Raw genomic sequence first — 26,343 nt, 5'->3', positions numbered from 1 at the left:
AAAAATATTCATGGTTGTTGGACAGTCAGTAATCGAAAAAAAAGCTGTCACTCAAAAGTGCTAGTGTGTACACCGCTTAAGCTTATCATTTCCTTGTGGTTGTTATATTTTCGATGTATTCAACATATGGTCTGTTCCCGTACTGCAAGAATCAACTAGTTTTACTACGATAACGAATTTTCCTTTATGATATCGAAGAAAATAGTAAAATCGAGTAGATTCTTGCAGTACGGAAACAGACCAATCTATAGCTAGAATTTGCAATTTTTTATGGAATACATGTTGGGAAGTGGTGTTGATATATGGAAGTGGTTTTAGAAATTCGTACTTATGTGTATGATTAGTATTAAATGATTCTATTTGCATTTAGTTGAGCATATAGAGAGATGGAAACCTGAAATCCTTATGTGTACGAAAAGTGCTAAATGGTACTCAATTTGGTACAAGTTGGACAAGATAGAGCTTGAGTCTTGAAAATGGGAATTAAAATGACAGCTTGAAAAGAAAATAAATATTTTATTTAATATTTTACTGAAATTTTTCAACTTAGTGGGCATAAAAATTGCATTAGCATGCATAGATGATGAATGCATCTTTCCTAGATATGGATTTTGAAGTGGCGGAAGTGGTAGCTAATGGTCTGTTCCCGTACTGCAAGAATCTACTACTTTTTACTACGATAACGAACTTTCCTTTAGGATATCGAAGAAAATAGTGAAATTTAGTAGATTCTTGCAGACCGAATATAAGCCAACAACGAAAATCAGCAATGCAAAGGGACACAAGAGGATGCCCAAATGAACACAAGATATTGCAATTTCACCATTAAACATCAACATTTCTGAGCTAAAAGAAAACCCAACGAAACATGATTATCACGATAATAACAGGTTTGGAATTCTCAGCATTCTAGTTGATGTTAGTATTCAATGTCCAACTGCTACCGGTAGACCTATGCAAAATCGACTAAAAATAAAAAATAAAAGTAGTATAATAAACCAAGTCGAAAGTCCACTTCGCGATTTCCTTAAAGATCGAAAGTCTACTTCGACTGTTTGACTTTTCAATACAAAAACTCGATTTACTTATCCCTACAACACTGCTGGCTGTGAGTGTATGTGTGGTAAACAATACGGTTCTCATTTAGTTCATTTAGTCTCCATCCCACCTCATTCGTAATATTTCGGTTATACCACTTTGAGTTCATCTTTATCGGCCATTTCGTCTTCTCGTCCCATTCGTTGACAGGTGGAACGTTTTTCAATATTGCAGCAGTCCAGTCGGTGAAAAAGGAGCGAGAAAGCATTCACTCGGCATCTTCGCAATATTCGCAAAATCAATTTTAATTTAATTGAATTTAGTTTAGATAAACAGATATATTGATATATTTAGTTTTTGAAGTATCATGAGTGGGTATCGTGGGATTGGAGGCGGCGGGTTTCCTTACAAGCAGCCTTCTTCATCAAGTCGAACGGCAATGAATGCCGTTCCGCCTCCTTCGTCGCTGAATAATCGTGGTTACCAGAAATTTTCCGCTAGTACTGCAAACAAAGCGGGGACTTCCAAACATGGATATTCTACGCTAGAATCCATAAGTCAGTTTACCAACTCACAAAATTACATTGGGAAGCGAAGGGGATGTAGTACAGAAGATGACTACTTCGATGACGACGATGAACAGTCTACACCATCACGGCCGTACATACCGGCTCCAGGGTCGCCAGGTTCACAACAATCAAACCAGAATGGCAGCGATTCAGAGGAGGATCCATTAGACCAATTTATGGCTGGGTTGGAGAAGCAAGTAGAAAAGGAAAAGGTGTTCAAGGAAGGTAATCAGTCTGCAGTCGCAGCTGCAACAAAAGGTACACGTGGCGACATTGATGAGGAGGACAATGAAGAAAGCTATTACCGGTACATGGAAGAAAATCCCCAGGCTGGATTGAGAGATGATAATTCTGACGTGGAAATTGAGTACGATGAGGATGGCAATCCCATAGCTCCTCCCAAAAAGAAAGATATCGATCCCTTACCCCCTATATACCACTCTCAAATAGATTACGAGCCGTTTGAAAAGAACTTCTACACACCACATGAAGATATATCCAATCTAAGCGAGGATCAAGTGCGAGACTTGCGGAAAACACTTGGTGTAAAGGTCTCCGGACCGGAACCACCAAACCCAGTCACTTCATTTGCTCACTTCGGATTCGACGAAACCCTTATGAAGGCAATACGTAAAGCCGAATACACACAGCCAACTCCCATACAAGCGCAGTCAATACCTGCCGCTTTAGGTGGTCGGGATATTATTGGTATAGCCAAAACAGGATCTGGCAAAACAGCTGCTTTCATATGGCCTATGCTCGTTCACATAATGGATCAACGTGAACTGAGGGCTGGCGAAGGACCGATAGGTCTGATATTAGCACCCACACGAGAATTGTCTTTACAAATTTATAACGAAACAAAAAAGTTCGGCAAAGTGTACAATGTTAATGTTGTATGTTGTTATGGCGGCGGTTCCAAATGGGAACAAAGTAAAGCTTTGGAACAGGGTGCAGAAATTGTAGTGGCCACGCCGGGTCGAATGATCGATATGGTTAAAATGAAAGCTACTAATTTACGTAGAGTTACCTTTTTGGTTCTTGACGAGGCCGACAGAATGTTTCACATGGGATTTGAGCCTCAGGTATGATTACCTTCTAAATAATGCATTATTCTAATTGTTATTCTTCCTATTTACATACACCGGTATTATTCCGATTTGTAGGTTCGATCAATATGTAATCATGTACGGCCCGACCGCCAAACATTACTTTTCTCCGCAACTTTCAAAAAGCGCATAGAGCGTTTGGCTCGAGACGTTCTTACTGACCCTGTCCGGATTGTTCAGGGCGACCTCAACGAAGCTAATCAAGATATTACTCAATATGTGTTTGTGTTTCCTAACCCACTACAAAAATGGAACTGGCTTCTTCTAAATTTGGTACGGTTCTTGTCGGAAGGAAGTGTATTGGTGTTTGTGACAAAAAAGGCCGACGCAGAAACCGTGGCAAGTAATTTGCTTACTAAAGAATACAACTGTCTTTTACTACACGGCGACATGGATCAAGCGGAGCGTAACAAAGTGATTACACAATTTAAAAGGAAGGAATGTGATATACTCGTAGCTACAGATGTAGCAGCACGGGGCTTAGACATTCCACATATAAAGAATGTTATTAATTATGACATTGCACGTGACATCGATACACATACGCATCGCATTGGGCGCACAGGAAGAGCTGGAGAAAAGGGTACGGCGTACACATTAGTCACCGAAAAGGACAAGGAATTTGCAGGGCATTTGGTGCGGAATCTGGAAGGTGCAGACCAAGAAGTCCCGCAGGACTTAATGGATCTTGCAATGAAAAGTTCTTGGTTCCGAAGTTCCCGTTTTAAGCAGGGAAAGGGCAAGAAGCCTGCAGGCAACTATGCAGGTTTGGGTTATAGAGAACGTACAACGCAAGCACAAAGCGAATCAAGTAGTAGCTATTCTAACACCAGCAAATCGTTGTCTTCCGCTGGCCCTGCTACCGACCGATATGCTGCTATGCGGGAAGCTTTTCGTGCTCAATATATGTCACAATTCAAACCATCTACTGACCGTACATGGGAGGAAACATTACCGGAAACAGGTGTTTTTACAGCCCCAGCTCCTCCACCACCGCCTCCATCAGCATCAATTCCGCCTAAACACCCAATCAATGAATCTGCCGAAAATAAGCGTAAGGCCAAGAAAAGTCGATGGAATTAGAACAACTAAAAGCACGATAGCAACGCAAAAAATGTATATTTTTAAATTATAACTATTTCGCAAAAATCCATATGAACTAACTAATAAAGAAGTCACTATATAATTGTTTGGAACACCCACAAATAAACGTCAAATGTGTTAAACCAGCAATATATCGTTACCGAAAAAGCAAACGGACGTAATCATAAATTTGATTATTTTACAGAAGAAGCGCGAAATGTCATATGCCATGTACAGACGAGCGTCGTTCGCTCTCTCATTCGTTGTTCGACCCCTAATTATGAAGTAATTACTTAGTTCCCTATACAACATTTTCTGAGCGAACACCGACTTTTGTACGTTGTTCAATTCGTATCACTCTCTGAAAAATCAAGAATTTTGTCCCATCCCTAACATTTGAGAGTATCGAAAATAAATTAATTTTGACAGTAATCTACATAATGCAATATGGATTTCTTTCCCTTTTGTTCTAATTAGCGTACAGAACGAAACAAAACAAGAAACAAAAAGTGTGAAATAAAAAAAAACTCTAATGACATGAATTAAGAATAGTGTTGTATGAACGGGTTAATTCATGTACGTAATTCTGAGAGCGAACTACGTTGTTCGAATGCCCGTCAGAACATGGCAATACAATCTATAAATAAAAAGTGTTTAAATTTTTTTTTTTAGTTACAGTATTTATGTTTTGAATAAATTTATTATTTATTATTATGTATTTAAGGACTATCTTAGTTGCATTTTTCATTAATATGTACATCCCGTTGTAGAACGTCCGTTTGAATTTCTTTAATTCGCCGTTTTTGGCGGTAGATGTCCAAAAATTTGTGTGAACAAGTAGTATGGAAGGTAGCCCCATTTGAGAAATTGTTAATGACAACCCCTTTAAATTTGTAACCCATCTATCAATTACAAATAATATGAGAAATAAATTCAATACAATTGTATGCATGTCGATTGGCATATTTTTTAACAAATTAAAAATGTATATTTTCTAACGCTTTTATGTATTTTATGATTGAAAACTCTATAAAAACCCTTGCATATAAATATGCATGGTATGTATGTGGTCAATAAAAGTCAGTATAGTATCTTAATTTTTTGATAGTATCTTAAATTTTTGATAAAACGGACAATAATTGGTCCGTGTCCGTACTGCAAGAATGTACTACTCAAGGCCTATATAAGGTCGGCCAGTAAGCGAATTCATAGAGAAAACTTATGTTTAACGTCAATTTTTTTGCCGAGGCGAGAACTAATTGTTTCGCCTTTAAATAAAAACACAATTTATAATTATATAAGATAATTTACTTGAACATGTTCTTTAAAATCTGAATAATATTTTCGTTTTTTATTTTTATTCGATTCCTTTGTAATTTAAGCCAATTTACAATTCTAACATAATTTTCTATGTATATATTGGTTTCAAAATATGATTTGACAGCAAACTTAATACTCAGCTGTCCTTACTGTCCGACCTTACATAGGCCAGGATTGACAAACTGCAGGCTTTTAGTTCCGTAACATGTACCAGGTTTGATATTCGGAACAACATTATTGGGCTCATATCAGGAAATAGATTTCAAAAAAATTGGTAGTCCTTAAAGAAAAATTGACGATATAAAATTACACTAAGACTGTTTATTTAATATTTAAAGAAATGTTAAAAAAACGGTGATGGTTCCCATTTTCATCGATAATCTTACCTCGGTTCAATGTTTATTGAAATAGCCGCATGAAACAAAAATATTAAAACATCCACAATTGTATATTAAAAAAAAAACATTTTTTAGGAAGCTGTCAGTCTTTTGAAGACTGATTTTGTTAAAAATATTTTTTCGGACTTTAGATAAAAATATGTTTTTTAAAGAAATATTTTTTCGAGTAACACATAAAGTCGTGGGGTTTTAAACATGTTTGTTTTGGGTGCCAGATATGGGCGTGGATTCATTAAAAAATATCAGTGACCACAAATGTAAGTGGGTCTCAGGGCTGTCTTTCCTGACCTGTATGGTATCATGATGAAGTAAAAAATTGGTTATTGGTGGGGAAACAAATTTTATTTATTTAATAAAAGAGTAAGGAATAGCCGCTTAAGTGGGTCGATTATACAGCCATAACATTGGAAGAACCATTTTAACAGAGCACGCATTTTTATAAAAAAAAAATCAATGATTTGAAAGAGTTGTTTGTTTGTATGACTATTCATCGTTAAATTATAGGCCAGTGTTTCCAAAAAGATAATAGCTAAAAGATCGCCCTTTATAATTGTAAAAATATGGAATGACAGTGTGTAATAAAACTTCAATTTCCTCTCTCCATATCAGGAAACTTTACAAAAATCGGTTTAGTAGTTGCCGAGATATTTGTATTTCAATTCAACGATGGTCGAAATACATCTTCTGCTCGATTCTGGTCGCCTATTACCTAAAAATGAAAAACCACACAAAAATCGAGGTGCAATTTCTTGTTGCTTGATATGTATGTGTGATTGTATGTGATTTATGCACATATACAATGTAAAATATATTTACTTACACATACATATACAAACTGTAGCTGTATGAAGATCGCAAGATCGATTTTTGTGGTGTTTTTAATTTTTTGGTAATAGGCGCCCAGCATCGAACAGAAAGTATATTTCGGAGCATGGTAGAATTGAAATTCGAATAACTCCGGATATACTTAACCGATTGTTATGAATTTTGCAGCAATGGTTAGAGGGATTTCTGCAGTTTTATTACACAATGACAATATATATTTATTACACCCATAAAGGTGATTTTTTAGCTCTTATCTTTTTGCAATAATGTTTTCAACAGTTTATACACATCTCGTGTTTGGTTTTTCTGTCATACGTCTTCAGTTTCGTCCATAATTTAACGTTGAATCGTCATACAAACGATCAATGCTTTCAAATCATTGAATTTCATAACTAAAATGAGTGCTTTGTTTAGAAAGTTCGTTGCGCGTTTCTTTAATTTTATGGCTGTATAATCGATCCATTGAAGCGGCTATTTTCATTCCATTTCAAATCAAGTTCCCCATCTTCGAACTTGATTTAAGTAAGGAAGAAATATTACAGTATGTAATTAGTCAATCACTTCGAGAGCTATCTCGCACACCAGTCAGACAGACGGACATTTGTAAAGCCTAAAAAGTCTCAAATGAATATTTCGATGAGGCAGTGTATATACCCTCATATATATATATTATTTTTAAAATAAAATTTGTCGATTCTTTAACAGTGACCAATACTTAGCCATTAATATGATACCTTGGATATGACTATATAGTACCTTGGTAAAAAATACAGGATGTAGAAAATAATTGTAAAGAAAAAAATATGTTGCTGTCCCTCAAAATATATAGTGCGGATGTAGATGTCGCTGCTCATGATCGGACAATACCCTACAGGAAAGCCCTCTTTTGGTCGGAATGAATTTAATTTATAGCTTCATACATACCTTCCCGCAATCAACCACAAAAATAAAATAAAAAACCATTTTTTATATTTTCATAGTTTAATTTTTTATATCTTCATCGGTTCACTCACAATTCAAATTGTACCAAATTTAGTACACAGTAGTACGAATTTCCAAAACGTCCTACTTAATCAACTACAAAAATAAAATAAAAACCCATTTTTTACATTTTCATAGTTTAATTTTTTTATATTTTCATCGATTCACTCACAATTCAAATTGTACCAAATTTAGTACACAGTAGTACGAATTTCCAAAACGTCCTACTTAATCCAAACTTTCACCTTCACAGTGATCCTAAATCCAAGTTTCAAGTTGTTTCCACTCTATCAATTCACCCAAATTGTACCAATTATAGTACGGTTTAGTACTTTTCGTACACATCAGTAAATCTCCACATCTAGCTGCACCCGTTCGCCAAATACATATGGTATTACATTTCGTACTTTTCGTACCGGTCTAGTGCGAATTTCCAAAAACCCAGCCTTATCTGTCACCTTTGCACCAAGAGTGACCCTCACTCAAAATTTCAAGATTCTAATTTTTAAACAAATTGAAAATTTTATCAATGCCTTTAACAAAGCTAACTATGATTATTTTTTGAATTCTATGTATCTACCTTGAATGTATTTTCACAAAAAATGTATATATCAGCTGACCTTACTGGGTACCTAATATATATCGTCTTTTTTAATAGTAATGCTAGTAAAAGGGAAACATTTCAAAATCGCTCTCAGAGTACAAAATATTAAATTATAATGGAAAAGTTAGAGATTGAAGTCGGAAATTTCGTATGTAGCATAACTATTATAAATAGAGCGATATGCATAAATATTTTTGGAAAATTGTACTAAATATTTTGTGGACAAAAATGTCTAACTTTTAGTACAAATAAGAGGCTTGGTTTAGGTATATTTGCTATAATAAATTAAAAAATATATATTTTTTTAAATTTGTAGCAAAAAGTACTAAACAGGAAAGGTTAAAGACATAGATCCGCATTTTAGCATTTATCTTTGACCATGGCAAATAAAATGTTTTATGGAAATATTGTTCGAACATTTTTAATAAAAATTACTGACAGTTATATGATATATAGTTTCCAATCCCACATGTATATATATTACAGCGAATTATTATGTGAATTTTTGTTGAAACTTTCTGCTATTTTAATGGAAATCTTCTCCATAAAGGCAGGTCTCTGCATAATAAATTATCCGCTGTGCTAAATATTAGGTTGGGGAAAGTAAATCCATTTTGTTTTTGTGTAAATGGTGTAAAACAGTTGTATGGTCGATTTTTAGCTCCTGTTACGACTGCTAACATGCCGGTCAACTTCGATCATTTCTCCGATTTTATAGACATTTTCGACGACCGGACAAGCTGTGCGAGGTGCATCTTTAACACCAAAAATTCCTGAACGGAATCTACGAAACGAAAATTGTACATAATTATCTGTTACAGTATCGGAACCATAAACACCATTCACAATTTTAGGCGCTTGGCTTGCATTTTCGCCTTTTTCGAAGGAAAACTGTAAAATGTACCGAAATTTTGTTCACTTCCATTTTTAACACTCACAACTGAATGCACCGAACAAAAAACTGCAAAAGAATTGTTTTACTGCGAAATGTCAACCTTCCAACGAGCATAAATCTGAAATTGTTTGATCGATACTTTACGAGAAACAAACATCAAACTTACTTGGTTTTGAATAAATAGTTGCAATGTTGAAAATGCAGTTAAGCTCTGATTGTAAATGTGTGATTTGAACATTTTTTAGCACAATAGTCGAACACTTTGTTTTTCTCGAATATAAAGAAGTTTTAGGGGTTTCTTGTTTTCTTTTACAAAAATATGCGTTTATCTTTAATTACAGTCGGGGAGTTTTATTCTTTATTCATTTTTGATGCCGATAATTATTATTAAATAAAAATATTCAATGTCGGGAAATTTCTCACAAACAATCCACATCCTAACTAAATGCTTCGGTCCTTCGATGTAATATTTTTTGAGTGGTTTAAGTGTTGATATTTTTTAATTATTTTTATGTATTTTTTATTATTTAAGTTTATGGTAGGTGTAGGAGGAGCTTAAATAATTGTTGTATTGCGTAACAATGGCCTTTTAGTTTTTGTTGCAAAAAAGCGAAATAAATTAAAAAAAAATAAAAAAATCACCAATATATGGTGTACTGGTGTACTAGGTTGCAAAAAGTCATATATGCTAGGGTTCTGACTTTCTTGCTTAAGATGTAGACAGGATTTAGTTTCCATTCTACAAGAATGACAAAATTTCAAAATGTTGAAATATTATAATTTCTTAGAAAACGAATTATAAGCAAATATACGATCTGAAATAAAACAAGTTAAAATAATTTAAGAAGGTTTTTATTAATTCGATTTAGGTTTTTATTTCACTTTAGTTTTTATTTCACTTTATCCGCAGTTTTATATCGTCTATGCAGTATAACACGTAAAAGCGCTCCTATATATTTATATAAATATGTATATCGGGAGTTTTAGTTAAATGTGACATTTTATTTAATAAAATCACATTTATGCACTCTTGCATTTTTGTTTACATAAGCGAAACAAATAAAATCATTGTAGGTTTGTAACATTAGGCATTTAATTTATATATTCATTTTCTATTTATTCCTTACTTTTATATAATAATGAAACCACTACTTTCCTTCGCTCCATGTTCAGAACTTCTAGAATACGATAAAAAAAAAAAACAAAATAATAATAAAATTGCTTCGCAAACCTCACATGGAGCTTCGCAAGGCCAACATGCACTATTAAAATATTAATATTTAATAGGTGAAGACCATAAAATCAGAAAATTTCATACAATATTTTGGCGACATTATTATTTTTATTCCATAACTAGACTGTTCTATGGTAGTAATATCCGTTCAAAATTGAACACACAACAATTTAATAATCCAAAATATTATTTTTGAAAAAAAAAACTGTTCGTGCTAAAATGCGATATTCCGTTAACTACATTTAAGTGTGTATTAGTTGTAATAGGATGATTTACTAAAATAATAATCAGGTTGTGAGTTCGCATTGTCCTGACTTGATTGCGCTTTAGAGATTGAAAAATGAAAATTATTTTTTTTTGGGAAGAAGATTGGTCCATTTAGATACCATGTTATTAGTTGAATTGCAAAATATAGTTGCGGTGTACCCACAACAACGAAGAATAGCATTTGTGATAACAGTGGTGTAATAAGTTTCAGAATTATTGTTATTTTATTTCATTGTTCGAGGCATGCGTATTTGTATGTCTTCGGATTAAATTTACTGCAATGACAATTGGCATTTATTTACATCTTATATGCTACGGATCTTACATACTCGTTAATACTCTAAATATCCATGTATGTATTGTAATTAAGTTTAGAACATAAAAATATGAAATAATACTTTGTACATAGTTTTAACATTTAAGAAACAGCATCAGTAATATTAGCAGCGCCCAAGAGCGTAGGATGTTGCATTTGTTGTCTATTGTGCTGGCAACTGCTCCATGTCACCCAAAAAATTGCCACCGATCTAGTGTTTCTTAAACTAAAAATTTAATTTAAAGGAGACTTTAATTTAAAGCATAATACGTTGACCACTGTAAATATATATATATATATATATAATTAATGTTTATTTTAAATCACATTTGAATGTTTTAGAAGTAATAGGCCTATGCACTGGATTCTCATATGAAATTTACCATTTCTTTAGCTATTATGCATTTCCAATGTGGATTAATAATACTATTTAAGAATTAATAATACTATTTATATCAGTCGATAACAATCTAGATGTTCAACGACAGAAGGTGTTTAATCAAATAACGATGCCAAAATATCGTCATTATTGTTGGTGTTGCTGGATCCACTGGATGGCGGAGTGTTTAAATCGGGCTGCGGTTCCAAATACGACAATATTTCCAGTGGGTCTACATCAGATAAGAGCTGCAATTAGAAGAAAAAGAAAGATGTACATAATTACTTGGCAGACAAAAATGAATATATTTGCCCTAAGACACGAAAACCAGAAAAAAATAGTATGGCTTCGGTTTTTAATTCTCTGTCATTTGAAGCTCCACGAATGCACCTTTTTTGCGTTTTGCGGTACTGCTGCTGGGCATTCCCATAATGACCTCTCTATTTTGAAGAATAGTTGTCAGGGTAGAAGTAGAGATGTGGTGGCGATTCGTAACCATTGCGAAAGCGCCAAGTAAATTCACTGAGCTGCAGAAAAATCTGAATAGCGCGATCGATCAACGTAAGAACTATGAGAGTTAGAATGACACACACAAAAACAAATGTAGTTTACCGTTGATTTCGTTCGATGAACACATCAAAATCCACGAAAGTAGTGAAAAAGATAAGCATAACATTTTTAAGGGACGGGAATTTTGTACGAGTAAGCGGGGTTGGGATTTAAATTTTTTATTCATCAAAAAACGGCGACGACAAAAATCAGAGTCAATTCATCCATTGTCTTACAGAATACCAAACTATAGTTGTCGATAAATGTCAATATTGACAATGAGAATGCGGATTAAAAATGTACGAAGATATCGGCAAAAATCTATACCAACCCAAAAATTATTATCAAAAAAAAGTATTTTGCTTTTTATTATTATTTTTGAAAAAAATCATTACATACCACACGCTTTGTCTTTTTATAGTTACCATTGCGGGTATCCACATACTATAAGCAATTTGGCGACGATTCCAATAAACCGCATTTGTTCGCGAAGCAATATCTCATTAAATATTTGGTAATTTCTCGTCCTAATCTCAAAATGAGAGTATTAAATATAGTCGTCGCGGCTTCAAAACATCCAAAATATGTTTAGAATAATAAAAAGGAGGTTTTGCAAAATATATTGCGAGGACAGGACTTTAGAAACTATTAAAACCAAAATCCGACAGACAAATTATTTAAAAAAATATTGCGAAAACCCATTTTTCTGACTTCGAAAACATTATGGTCCATTAATATTGATCTAGGAAACAATATATGTGATGAAAATAGAAATAAAGAGGTCAAATTCAAAGATATGAACGGTTTTATGGCAATAGAAATAAATCTTATTTCGAAAATAAAGAGATCGACCAGTTTATTCACTGCTGCATTTTGTTCGCAACTGATGGTGTTAAACGAATGCAAAATATTGAATGCTTATTCGTCACCACCTACCACAGTTTTTTTTAAAAGGCACTAGTATTTGACGGAGAATGATGTTTTCACCCAACTTCATGTAATGTTTTGTAGTTTCTATTGTTTTAGAACTGTTCATATCTTCGAATCTGCTATTGCTATTTGTATCGCATATATTGTTTCCTACATAAATATTAATGGACCATAATGTTTTCGAAGTCAGAAAAATGTGGTTTCGCGATATTTTTTAAATAACTTGTTTGTCGGATTTCGGTTTTAATAGTTATTAAGGTCCTGTGCTCTCGATATTTTTTGCAAAATCTCCTTTTATTTTATTTTAAACATATTTGGGATGTTTTGAAACCGCGACGACTATATTTAATACTCTCATTTTGAGATTAGGACGAGAAATTACCAAATATTAAATGAAATATTGCTGGAGAATGTATTGAACGTAAATGTAAGAAAATATTCGCGAAAAAATGCCGTGGTTTATTGGAATCGTCGTCAAATCGCTTATAGTATGTGGATACCGGCAATGGTAACTATAAAAAAAGACAAAGCGTGTGGTATGTAATGATATTTTCAAAAATAATAATAAAAAGCAAAATACTTTTTTTGATAATCATTTTTGGGTTGGTATAGATTTTGGTCGACATCTTCGAGACCAATACGTCTTTCGCAGTGATTCTTGCAGAAATAAGATCTAAATATGTCCACAAACATATCCCATCATACATAAGTCATTTTACATCTTTAGTATGCTGCCTTTAGGTGTATATATTGGAATTTTGTCAAATTTGTATAGAGGCAAAATACTTATTACACTCACTGTATGTAAATATTACAATTAAATTTATGTAAAGCCTCAGCGCCCACATGCACTATAGGGCCGTATTTATTTTTTGAAAAATTTTTTGTTTGGTTTTTAAAGGTTTTATGTCAATTACGTCCTTTTGACATGATATTTTCAGAAACAAAAAACGTAAATACATCACAATTATAGTACAACAAAGTGACTAATAATTATCCGATTGAGGCTAAAATTTGTACAGCGTACCAAATTAAGTCTAGATATAGCTCCCATACACATTTTCGACCGATTTTATGTAAATGCTGCACTAAAGACATAAAATATTTCTCCGATAGCGATAGAACTTTTCTAAAATGCCGAGTATTGAGAAATACATAATTATAACTGATTAGTTAAAAAATGAAGATAAACATTAAAATACAGAATTTTGGGGTACCGCTATATGGGGGCTACCGTAAAAAATTGGCCGAAATATCTCATTTTCAATACCAAACATCCCAGAAGTAACTTTAATATATGTTTAGAATTTCTATCTTCAATATTGCGAGCTTTAGTTTTTTACAGGTGTGTAGTTACGTCTTTTTGCATTAATAAAAACATGCTATTCTATTTACGTCTAAATTTTTGTGTGAACATGTAGTTTTATTAAACGAACAATAATCAAACAAAAAGTCAATTTCGAATTTTTCTGTAGTTACGTCCGTTTGCATTTATGACGACGATATATACATTGTATATGGGAAATTACAAAAATCTTTTAAATTCCTTGAAGCTGAGGTTTGCAAGGTTATAACTCGCGAAATATGAACATATTGCATATAATTTAAATTCTTGTCAAAATCTTAAAATATTGGTAATAAATAATAAGTTTGGTGGAAGCTGTGATGGTGGTGATGAACATATTGCATATAATTTAAGTTCTTGTCAAAATCTTAAAATATTGGTAATAAATAATAAGTTTGGTGGAAGCTGTGATGGTGGTAATGTAAAAAAATGGGTGAAAATGCGTTGAAACCAACGAGTTTTTTGTGTTCCTTCTTGATTTGTGGCTAAACTACACAACGCACGCATATCTGATCAGTGACTAAGTTGCTGAATACCCCAGGGACAACATGGTTCTAATGTATCCTCCCGAAATGGATGCTGACATTTTGAAGACGGATTTTCGGTGTTTTTTGATTTTTTCTTATAATTGGGATGCGCATCCAGATAACGGACTAAACTAATTATAGGATTGTAGAACTCGTGATTTTGCTTCGTTTAGTGTATATCTCATGGATGTGCTCACCATAGCTTCTTTGCAATTGGGCTCCAAAGACGAAAATTTAGTGCGTAAATTTTTATAAAAAACATATTTTTTGAGTCCAAAATTAAGAAACTCCATTCAAATTCCGTGGAACCCCGCGTGATTTTAGTTTTTTTACGTGCCTGACATAATGAGCCCATCATTGTTTAATTCCGCAAAATAAAACGGCGGATATAGGTACCTTGAATGTGGGAAAACTGCAAAAACTTATTTTGACAAATTAGCGTATATAATCGCGTTTTTCTTCGAATTGATTTCGCATACATTCATTCTTGTGTTATCATATTCGCGAATCTGTGTGAAAATAGGTCAAAAATATATCGATACGCGAATAATATGCGTATTTTATCCAAAATCGATTGTGGAGGCACATCCGCGGTTCTTAACCGATCCTTTTAAAATAGGTGTCCTTTTGTGTATTTTCATAGGAGATTACTGAAATCGGATCCGCATAAAAATCGTATGCACTGTGCGTCATTTTTAGCAATTTTTAAGGTTTTTGCATAGTAAAGTGCATCGAGCGGCACACTTTAGCCGCAAAATGAAACATCGAAAAATTCATAATTATTGGAAGAGATTGATTCGGTTTATACGAAAACCGCATGCGCAACAACTGATTTCCGCGAATACGCGAATTGCATGCTATTTAATATTGACCATTCTCGGGGTCAAAATTTTTGTTGACTTAATTCCAATCTACACTAATTCAAGAATGTCCCTGCAAAATTTCAAGTAAAAATCTCAAGAGCTCTTGAAGATTTATTGTGTCAGCATCAAGTGACGGCTGAAGGGCTTCTCAAACTTTAAACGCGTTTTTCTCTAAACATTTTTTTGCGAATGGCGGGCACGATAACTCAAAAACTAATAACCCAATCGATTTCAAATTTTTACACGTTTCTCTGTGAGTGTATAGCTATCGTATGAACTAGGATAAAGCCAATCGGTGAAGATCTTCCTTATTTTTTAACTTGGTTTTTGGTAAAAAATCGGCGATTTTTCAAAAATATTTTTTCAAAGTTCCGCCATTTTGTTAATATTAGAGCGAAGTCAATAATCCTAGTTCATACGAGAGCCAGACATGTACTCTTTCTAACACCGTTGGAATTTTCGGATTCCGATGTTCCAGTGAGGAGTTATCATGCCCGCCATCAAAAATATGGACTTTTCTTTGATCACAAAAAACAACAACAAAAATTTTTTGTAAATTATTTTTCTTCTTTTTTAAATCTTCAAATATATATGTGCGAAGTTACAAACCTTAACAAGCATTGGTATTCATTTACCAGCCCATTTAAAATCTTAAAAAATAAAATCGTTTTGTTTTAAATAAAAAATTAATTTATTTTATTTTCAGTTGTCTTCATTTTGTTATTTGTCTTTCGCGACTATTAAACCATATTTCAATGCGATTTGAGAAGTATACAAAGAAAACAAATGTTTTTATGCGTTTGTGAAGAAATTCGCGATGTACAACAAACAGGAATTCATTTAATTTATATATAGGAATTCATTAATTTTATATTATAATTTATATTTAATTTACAAGGTTTAGACCCGCTATAACTTTTGTGCGCAGCATCCGAATTTGTGAAAGCGAACAGATTTCGAATCAGCATATTTGTCTTAACCTATGTACCAAAAATCATAAATGTGCTCGCAAAAAAATTTTTTTAATGGATTTTTAAAAGAATTTTGTAATTTCCCATATTTACATCAGAAATGTTTCTTTCATATTGCATAATTATTTTTGGAAGTTTATTTATTTATTATACAAAATAAAGCTTGAAAGACAATTAAAGCTTTATTTTGTATACATTGTAAAGACTTCAAGGATTCATTGGTTTTGTTATACGCATATGCTACTGCTATATAATTCTAGTGAGATTGAATTAGTGACTCAAAAATCATTAGTTTGTCTCTTAAATTTAGTTTATTTTGCATTTTCTAAAGAATTCGCATTGCAGAAGCTATTTTGGTTTTAGATTATTGGATACACATATTCCCATGAAAGATTCTTTTGAAGTACTACTCCTAAAAGTTTAACGCTCGGTACCTCCTTTACGATATTACCATTTACATACATGCACTATTTACTAAGCCATTACTGAAGACATATGATGCGTCGTTGATTTGCACATATTGCATCCTATTTGATAAATAACCTTTAAATAAAAATTACCTTGAATTTCATAGTATCCCATTTTCTCAATTAAAATATCATGATCTACAAGATCAAAGAATATACCAGCAACACCACTGAAACCATTTTCAAGTCCGCTGCAAATTGTGTGTGTTATGTTTAAAATAGCATCTGCCGCAGATCTTTCTAAAACCAAACTGTAGACTGTACATTCGATTATTATTCTCAAAATATGTTTGTAGTTTATCAAACAGAAAATTTTCAATGACTTTGTCGATTGAGGGCAGGGATGGAAAATGAAAAATGTGAAAAAGTACCAAAAGAGTACTTTTTTTTAATAAAAGATTACTTTTTTCAAGAAAATAAAAAAAAAATATTCAGTTTTATAAAGATCGATTTTCAAGATATCATCACTTAGTCTATCTTTTGATGGTAATAATATGAGAATTCTTGCTTCTTTCGATTGCTTTTGAATATGTATGCTATTGACTAATTTTAAATATAAAAATGTGAAAAAGTACCAAAAGAGTACTTTTTTTTATGAAAAGAGTACTTTTTTCAAGAAAAGAGTACTTTTTTCAAGAAATAAAAAAAAATATTAAGTTTTATAAAGATCGATTTTCAAGATATCATCACTTAGTCTAACTTTCTGATGGTAATAATATGAGAATTCTTGCTTCTTTCGATTGCATTTGAACCAAAAGAGTACTTTTTTCAAGAAATAAAAAAAAAATATTAAGTTTTATAAAGATCGATTTTCAAGATATCATCACTTAGTCTAACTTTCTGATGGTAATAATATGAGAATTCTTGCTCCTTTCGATTGCATTTGAATATGTATGCTATTGACTAATTTTAATTTCACTACCTCTTTCTCGAAAGTCAATATACCCAAAACTAACATGAATTTCAGTTCCACAGTGCTCTTGAATCACGACGACTATGAATGTCATCAATTTGCCTACCTCAGGAGATAGCACAGAGTACGCCAAATTGAGTAGCTGACAAACATATCCGGTTAAAAAAGATTGGAACTGATAAATTAATTTAATGTTTGTAATTATAATCATAACTGAACAGTTATCAGTCGTAAACCCATTAATTTTTTAAGAAAAAAATTGCAATCACATCAATATCTTTATCTGCAATACTTTTGCCGGTCAAATCCATAACAAATTCTAATCCAAAAAATGTATATATATCATGGTTTAATGGAGGATTGGAATGGTACTGAAATGGTCACGGGGGTACTACGGTACTTTTTGGGTAAAAAGGTACTATTGTACTGAATTTTCCATCCCTGATTGAGGGTAAAACACCGACTGGCCTATACTTGACCAATGATGCTACTTTTGCTTCTTTTGGAATTTCTAAAACATCAGGCAAGCCTATATCATTAATAATGAACCTTTTATTGGCCCTTGATAACATGCGAAGAGAATTAACTGTGTCATCGGAGTGTGCTACAATTTGAGACATTCAATCAGATGCAATTGTTAAGAAATAAGCATATTGATGTGTTATTTATCCACGGAAAAATCTGAAACAGCAATTGGGTGTTACATACTTTTTTCCTCAACTGTCGAACATTTTATAGGAGTGTGCATACAAGATAATAGCTCTTCTGTCAAATCAGAACTATCAAAACCATTAAAGCTCCGAGGTAAAATAGTCTGCAAAATTGTTTTAGCCTTTTGGTAGTCCTTGATATTTCCACATTGTCTGCAACAAAGTACATTATGATCCGAAAGATCGCATTCCATCGAATCAATAAATAAATCAACAGACATATTACTAAACACGTCATCAATATCGTCATAAAAAGTTATCAAAAGTATCAATAAAATCTGATACCGGACATTTCTAAGATCGATGAAAGGAAATAATTTTCATAATTTTTTTTTAATTTTGAAATTATTCAAAGTAACCATAATAAAATCTAAAAGGTTAGAACTTCTGAAAATGTCAACAGTAAATTGAAAATTATTACTGATGTATATATACAGTGAGTGTAATAAGTATTTTGCCTCAATACAAATTTGAAAAAATCCAATATATACGCCTAAAGCCAGCATACTAAAGATGAAAAATGAATTATGAATGATGGAGTACGTTTGTGGACATATTTAGATCGTATTTCTGCAAGAATCACAGCGAAAGACCTATTGGTCTCGAAGATATCGGCCGAAATATATAACAACCCAAAAATGTTTATCACTAAAAAGTATTTTGCTTTTTATTATTATTTCAGAAAACAATTTTACATAGAACACGTTTGGTCTTTTTATAGTAACCATTGCGGGTAACCACATACTATAAGTGATTTGGCAACGATTCCATAAACCACGGCATTTGTTCGCGACTATTTTCTCACATTTACGTTCAATACATTCTCTAGCAATATTTTATTTAATATTTGGTAATTTCTCGTCCTAATCTCAAAATGAGAGTATTAAATATAGTCGTCGCTGCTTCAAAACATCCCAAATACGTTAAGAATAACAAAAAGAACGTTTTACAAAATATATCGCGAGGACAGGGCCTTTAAAACTATTAAAACCAAAATCCGACAAACAAATTATTTAAAAAATAACGCGAAACTCAATTTTTCTGGCTTCGAAATTTTTATGGTCCAGTAATATTGATCTAGGAACCAATATATGCGATAGAGATGCCAATAAGGGGGTCAGATTCAAAGGTATGAACAGTTCTAAAGCAATAGAAATAAAAAAGAATACATGAAGTTGGGAGAAAACTTCATTATTCGTCAAGTCCTATTGTCTTTTGAAAAACTGTGGTAGCTGGTGACGAATACGCATTCAATATTTTATCTCCGATTAACACCATCAGTTGCGAATAAAATGCAGTAGGGAATAAACGGCTCGATCTATTTATTTTCGAAATAAGATGTATTTCTATTGCCAGAAAACCGTTCATATCTTTGAATCTGACCTCCTTATTGCTATTTTCATCGCATATATTGGTTCCTAGATCAGTAATAATGAACCATAAAGTTTTCGAAGTTAGAAAAATGGGGTTTCGCGATAATTTTTTAAATAATTTGTTTGTCGGATTTTGTTTTTAAAAGTTTTAAAGGCCCTGTCCTCGCGATATATTTTGTAAAACTTTCTTTTTGTTATTCTTAACATATTTGGGATGTTTTTAAGCCGCGACGACTATATTTAATACTCTCATTTTGAGATTAGGACGAGAAATTACCAAATATTAAATGAAATATTGCTAGAGAATGTATTGAACGTAAATATGAGAAAATAGTCGCGAAAAAATGCCGTGGTTTATTGGAATCGTTGCCAAATCACTTATAGTATGTGGTTACCCGCAATGGTTACTATAAAAAGACCAAACGTGTTCTATGTAAAAATTTTTTCTGAAATAATAATAAAAAGCAAAATACTTTTTTGTGATAAACATTTTTGGATTGTTATATATTTCGGCCGATATCTTCAAGACCAATAGGTCTTTCGCTGTGATTCTTGCAGAAATACGATCTAAATATGTCCACAAACGTACTCCATCATTCATAATTCATTTTTCATCTTTAGTATGCTGGCTTTAGGCGTATATATTGGATTTTTTTCAAATTTGTAGAGCAAAATACTTATTACACTCACTGTATATATATCCAGGAATTGAGTATAGCTGTGTTATATTTCTTTGAAACTAGGTTTCCTGAATTTTTATAGCATCTGGTAATTTTGTAAAATTTGATACCAACCCTTTAGGGTCGTACCTAAATTCATGCGTATGCGTACGATTTATTCACCTCAAAAGTTAAATACATATATTTCAATGAATGTTACCCAAATACGCATTGCATATTTTTTTGTTTTTTGAAAATAGAATTTCAGTCATTGAAAAAATTGTGTTTCTATAAAAGTAAACATTTTTCGATCAATTAAAAAAAAAAATGTTTTCGTCAATTTTCGACATCTATCACACCCTAAAGAGGTGAGAAGGTGAGTATTTTTGTACGGAGCGCAATAAATCAGGTACGACCCTTAAATTTATTGAACTTATCAATGGAAGAAACACTTCTAATGTTAACACCACTTCAATAAAATAATTTAAATGTTGACTCAGATAACTACCTCAACAACGATGGAACGAATATTTTAATATCACCTGCTACTGTCAATATTAATAAGATATTCAACTATATACGTCATCATAAAATTACTATTTAATAAAATTATTACGAATTGTCAACAGATTTAGCTGATGGTCATTGTAGCCAATGCTAGATACTTTTATTATTAGTATTGTATTTACTACAATGTTAATACTATAATAAATTAAATAATTAATTAAAATCAGTGTTGTGCCAAAATTTTGTTTTGCGCATTCAAAAGGTGCAAAATAAGTCGAAATTTTTTCAAAGCTTTTTTCGCCACAACAACAATTTTTGGCAGAAAATGCAGATACAGGGTCAAGGCCTATATAAGTTCGGACAGTAAACACAGCTGAGTTTGTTTGCTGTCAAATGATATTTTAAAACCTATACATACAAAATTATGTTAGACGTCAAAACGAAAATATTAATATTTTGTCAACATTCAATTCAATTTTAATTTATATTGTCTTTGTGTAGCACATTAGGACTTCAAATAAATTATCCTACAAATTATGGGTGTGAAGATAAATTGGACAATTTAAATTGAATATTTAACAGAGTGGAAGTTAACAGAACTCTGTTAACTCATTATTATTTATTTTATTATTTTGTTTTGCATTTATAGCACATACATGATAATAAAATAAAAAAATAATAATTATTCGTCCAATTTAGCTTTCTGAAGCGGTTTTGGAATATAACTGGTATATGGTCTTAAAGTACTCCTCGAGACCTTTCATTTAAGCCCAGTTTCATCCGCTCATCTTTAATTATTTTCGCACAGTGGTCTTAACAGGAAAACAGGATATTTTCAGAAAGTCGTCCAATTTAGCTTTCTGAAACGGTTTTGGAAAATAACAAGTGAAAACCTCAAGAACTCTTAAAGATATAGCCGATTTATTGTGTAAGCATCAAGTGACGGCTAAAGGGCTTCTCAAACTTTAAACGCGTTTTTCTCTTTTGCGAATGGCGGGCACGATAACTCAAAAACTAATAACCCAATCGATTCCAAATTTTTACACGTTTCTCTGTGAGTGTATAGCTCTCGTATGAACTAGGATAAAGCCTCGGTGAAGATCTTCCTTATTTTTTAACTTGGTTTTTGGTCAAAAATCGGCGATTTTCCAAAAATATTTTTTCAAAGGTCCGCTATTTTGTTAATTTTAGAGCGAAGTCAATAATCCTAGTTCATACGAGACATGTACTCTTTCTAACACCGTTGGAATTTTCGGATTCCGATGTTCCAGTGAGGAGTTATCATGCCCGCCATCAAAAATAAGGACCTTTCTTTAATTACAAAAAACAACAACAAATCAATAACAAAATTTTTTTGTAAATTATTTTTCTTCTCTTTTAAATCTTCAAATATATATGTGCAAAGTTCAAATATATATGTGCAAAAGTACAAGCATTGGTATTGATTTACCAGCCCATTGAAAATCTTTTGGTCAAAAATCGGCGATTTTCCAAAAATATTTTTTCAAAGGTCCGCTATTTTGTTAATTTTAGAGCGAAGTCAATAATCCTAGTTCATACGAGACATGTACTCTTTCTAACACCGTTGGAATTTTCGGATTCCGATGTTCCAGTGAGGAGTTATCATGCCCGCCATCAAAAATAAGGACCTTTCTTTAATTACAAAAAACAACAACAAATCAATAACAAAATTTTTTTGTAAATTATTTTTCTTCTCTTTTAAATCTTCAAATATATATGTGCAAAGTTCAAATATATATGTGCAAAAGTACAAGCATTGGTATTGATTTACCAGCCCATTGAAAATCTTGAAAAATTAAAATCGAGAATGGGTGGGGTTCCCTTAACACTAGAACGCCGAAGGCGGTCATTTTGACCGCTTTCCAATTTCAAGTACAAAAGCAACTGTGCATTTAATGACACTTTTTTTTAAAATTTGGTGAATTTTTTATAATAAACGTAATTCTATGAGGTACAAAAAGTCACCATATTTTTAAAAAAAAAGTGTCATTAAATGCACAGTTGCTCTTGTACTTGAAACTGGAAAGCGGTCAAAATGACTGCCTTCGGCGTTCTAGTGTTAAGTAAGTCTCTGATTTTTGTTTAAATGGAGTTGAGATCTTATAGGAAGGTTTTTTTTATTATCATATATGTGCTATAAATACAAAACAAAATAATAAAATCTGAAAAATCCAACTTATCTTCGCACTCATCACTATGTAACTTCTTAATATAGCACTGTTAATGAGTTAACAGACTTGTGTTAACTTCCACTCTGTTAAATATCCAATTTAAATTGTCCAATTTATCTTCACATTAATATTTTGTCAACATTCAATTAAATTTCAATTTATATCGCCTTTGTGAAGCACAATTGACTATTTCAAGAGTTTAAAGAAGATTTTTGGCTGTGTTTTTTATTTAAAGGCGAAACAATTAGTTTTCGTCTCGGCAAAACAAATTGACGTTAAACTTAAGTTTTCTCTATGAATTCGCTTACTGGCCGACCTTATATAGGCCTTGTTTCAAATCTTGGAAAAAACTATTTGAATTGTTTACGAAAATATTGTGTGGTGACCAATTTGTGTTGTTCGGGTTTAAAAATGTGGAAAATAAAAAATAATACGAGTTTCGCTCCAAGTACAACTTTTGACAATAGATGTAGGTGCAGCGTTGTACTTTTGAACGAATTAAGTAGGTTATATTACGTTTACATTTAACCGGATTACGTTAAACCAGTGGGTTTCAATTGTCAATTCATTTACATATATGTCAAATAAATCCTCATAAAGTAGGCTAACCCCGTAAAAAGTTTTAATGTATATGCCGTTTTAACATGGTAAAAAGTTCTAATGTCGTTTTAATTTTCAAACCATAAATTTGACAGTCAATGAAGACTGTCCTTACTGTCCGACCTCGATTTGGTTTACAAAACATTTACCCATAGCGGGGAAGATGAATATTTTTGTGCGCCTCGTTGGAATTTTGGTAATGTTGTTATATATATATATACCTTTTGTAAATCTAGGATATTAGCTCTGTCTGTTGACAGTTCAACAACAACAAAAAACAATTTTATGCAGTAAGATTTTGCAAACACAGCCATTTTGGATCAGCTGTTTTACGATCAAACACAAAAATTATTCAAATTGGAAACTAATTCTTTATATTTTTGTCAAGTTGCAGAAAGAGGGCAATGTATTGATGCAGGAAGCTTATATGTTCCCGGGGAACATACCAAATCAAATTTTCTCTTATTGTTCATTTTATTTTTAATATAAAATGAAATACAAATAATTGTGTTCGTCCTTTGTTTGTTGTTTATTTTGGCTAGCCTGAAATTGTATTTTGTTACATTTGTACCGTAAATAACATTCCAGAATTAACAAAATTGTTTCGATGTGCGTTTAAGAAGAAAGAGCGCCACATAGGATTCGTACTTACATTTAAATCGTTTGCGGCATCTGAATTTCCAATGTTTGATGGATCAAACGAATGATCGTTAAGGCTAACTAAATCTGATGATGATTGCGGCCCGATTAAAGAATTAATTATCTGCTCTCGCTGTTGAGAATCGGACTGTTTCTGACTGTTGTTATTGCTGTTGGGACGATTATTCGGAGTACCTGGAGTTTGAGGAGAATTAAGACTGCTCGAATTATTTCCATTCGATGTGCCGTTACTGTTGGGTTCATTGTGGACAGAGCTCACTGATGGTGGGCCGCCAGGTGTCATGGGGTGGCTTGAACTACCAGGAGTATGTGGTGTGTGCGGTAACTGTAAAAACGTGTTCAATTAATGACTGCATATAGAAAAAGTGCAATGTAACGAATTTGTCACTGAAATGTGTACATTTGTAGTTGTTGTTGTATCCGAATAGTTACCTGTTCTGTAATTGATTTTTCCATTACATTCAGTTGATCCAGAGGTTCACCCAATTGACCCGCTAAATTATTTTGATGCGAGGAATCATGCGACTGCATTTCAGTTGGTGTCTGGGAGCTACTGAAGCTATCAATGTTACTTCGGCCGCTGCAATTTGAATTCGAAATGATATGCTTTGTTTTGAGTGACGCTTTTAATTGCTTACCCATTGCTACCACTTTGGTGGGAATTGTTTAAATTATCACCTGCGTTTGATATCATGTTGCCATTGGCAATTGAGTTCATATCATGGCTGTTGAATGGGCTCATCGCTTGCGAATTATCCCATGAGGGTGTTGGCAATTGCGTTGAACCTGGCGACATTACTTTGGTGGTTTCGTCGGAGTAGTTTTCCTGTTTAATCTGTGGAATTGGGATGGCACTCGAAGTCCCAGGACCGTTTGTTGATCCTCCCGTTCCCGACAAGGAATTCGCTGTTGTATTAGGACAACCACTGGGAGTATTACTGTTTAAACTGTTAGGCAGTGCCTTCCAATTCGCCGAAGAGTCTATAACAACATCTTCAACCTCGGTAGTATTCAACGTGTTTAAAATAGCCCAATAATACTGATCGATTTCTAAACTTTCTGTGAGGGCGGGTTTACTGCATTCTGGACAACGCCACGTACCACGCTCACTATTCACCATTAGGTAACCCTCCAAGTCGAAGCACTGAATATGTTTGCACTCTAATCCTCGAGCAGGTAAACGTATCCGAGATTTTAAGATTGGACACTTTAGAGAGATCTTAACGCACTTATTGGAGTCATGCATATTGCTAGCAGTGCTTTCAGAGTTTTGTGTGCCACCAACAATTCCAACTGCAAAATATCGCTTAATTTTCGCCACACTATGTTCCAATGGCAATAAATTGCGCTTGTGAAGACTTTGCATAACCTGTCGCACAGATGGTCGATGGACTAGTTGCAAAACAAAAAGATGAGACTAAAAAACAAAATAAGTGACATGACTCCGAACGTAGGAATTTTTAGAAACTTACGCAACAACAGGAACTAGCTGTCAATTGAAGTGTGTTTCGACCAGGTTGGCAGACTGTTTTCAGATACAGCGGCCTTAGCGCTTGGCCTGTCTTTTCCGAACGTTCAATATTCAATGGAGTGGCATTGGCCGATACCGTAACTGTATGAGGCCAGTTGGTATTCATTTGCCTGTCATCTTGGTGGAAGCATTTCAGCTGCAACTCCAGGTCCGACCTAAAGGAAAGTAATTTGGATTAGTCGCTCTGAAAATGCCAATATTTTCTTAGCTAGACTCACCTACACATCAGCGTGTTGTACACATTTTGCTTGAGGTGGAATACATGATTGCTCACCGATAAATTGTGCAACAAACGGAACGGGGGAAGTATAATACCATCTCGAACGGGAAACGTTAATCTCATTTCTTCGCCTTTATGGACCAGAAATTTTTTATGAATCAGATTAGAAAAATAAAATTGAAAAAAAATACTTGGGTATTTGTAGAATCAGATTAGACAAATAAAATTGAAATATCATTTATTCGCCTTTATGGACAAGATATTTGTTGAATCAGATTAGACAAATAAAATTGAAAAAATAACTTGAA

The 26,343-nt window shown here is 33.0% G+C and overlaps 2 protein-coding genes across 2 annotated transcripts in view; one reads left to right on the top strand and one right to left on the bottom strand.

The window, feature by feature from the left end:
- Positions 1-3,799, top strand: part of LOC133334139 (ATP-dependent RNA helicase DDX42) — a 61,629-nt gene extending 57,830 nt beyond the window's left edge. Inside the window, exons 3-4 of the mRNA XM_061542436.1 lie at positions 1,601-2,692; positions 2,774-3,799. Coding sequence (XP_061398420.1) covers positions 1,601-2,692; positions 2,774-3,799 — 2,118 coding nt within the window. The remainder of the gene's footprint in view (positions 1-1,600; positions 2,693-2,773) is intronic.
- Positions 3,800-11,134: 7,335 nt separating this feature from the next.
- Positions 11,135-26,343, bottom strand: part of LOC133334138 (zinc finger MIZ domain-containing protein 2) — a 45,471-nt gene continuing 30,262 nt past the window's right edge. Inside the window, exons 6-11 of the mRNA XM_061542435.1 lie at positions 26,034-26,166; positions 25,757-25,970; positions 24,923-25,701; positions 24,717-24,864; positions 24,277-24,609; positions 11,135-11,266 (exon numbers count right to left, since the gene is read on the bottom strand). Coding sequence (XP_061398419.1) covers positions 11,135-11,266; positions 24,277-24,609; positions 24,717-24,864; positions 24,923-25,701; positions 25,757-25,970; positions 26,034-26,166 — 1,739 coding nt within the window. The remainder of the gene's footprint in view (positions 11,267-24,276; positions 24,610-24,716; positions 24,865-24,922; positions 25,702-25,756; positions 25,971-26,033; positions 26,167-26,343) is intronic.

Source organism: Musca vetustissima, unplaced genomic scaffold, assembly GCF_032173495.1.
Source record: "Musca vetustissima isolate MV318-11 ecotype Yass unplaced genomic scaffold, APGP_CSIRO_Mvet_v1 utg3141, whole genome shotgun sequence".
NCBI lineage: Eukaryota > Metazoa > Arthropoda > Insecta > Diptera > Muscidae > Musca > Musca vetustissima.
This window is presented reverse-complemented; position numbering and strand designations above follow the sequence as displayed.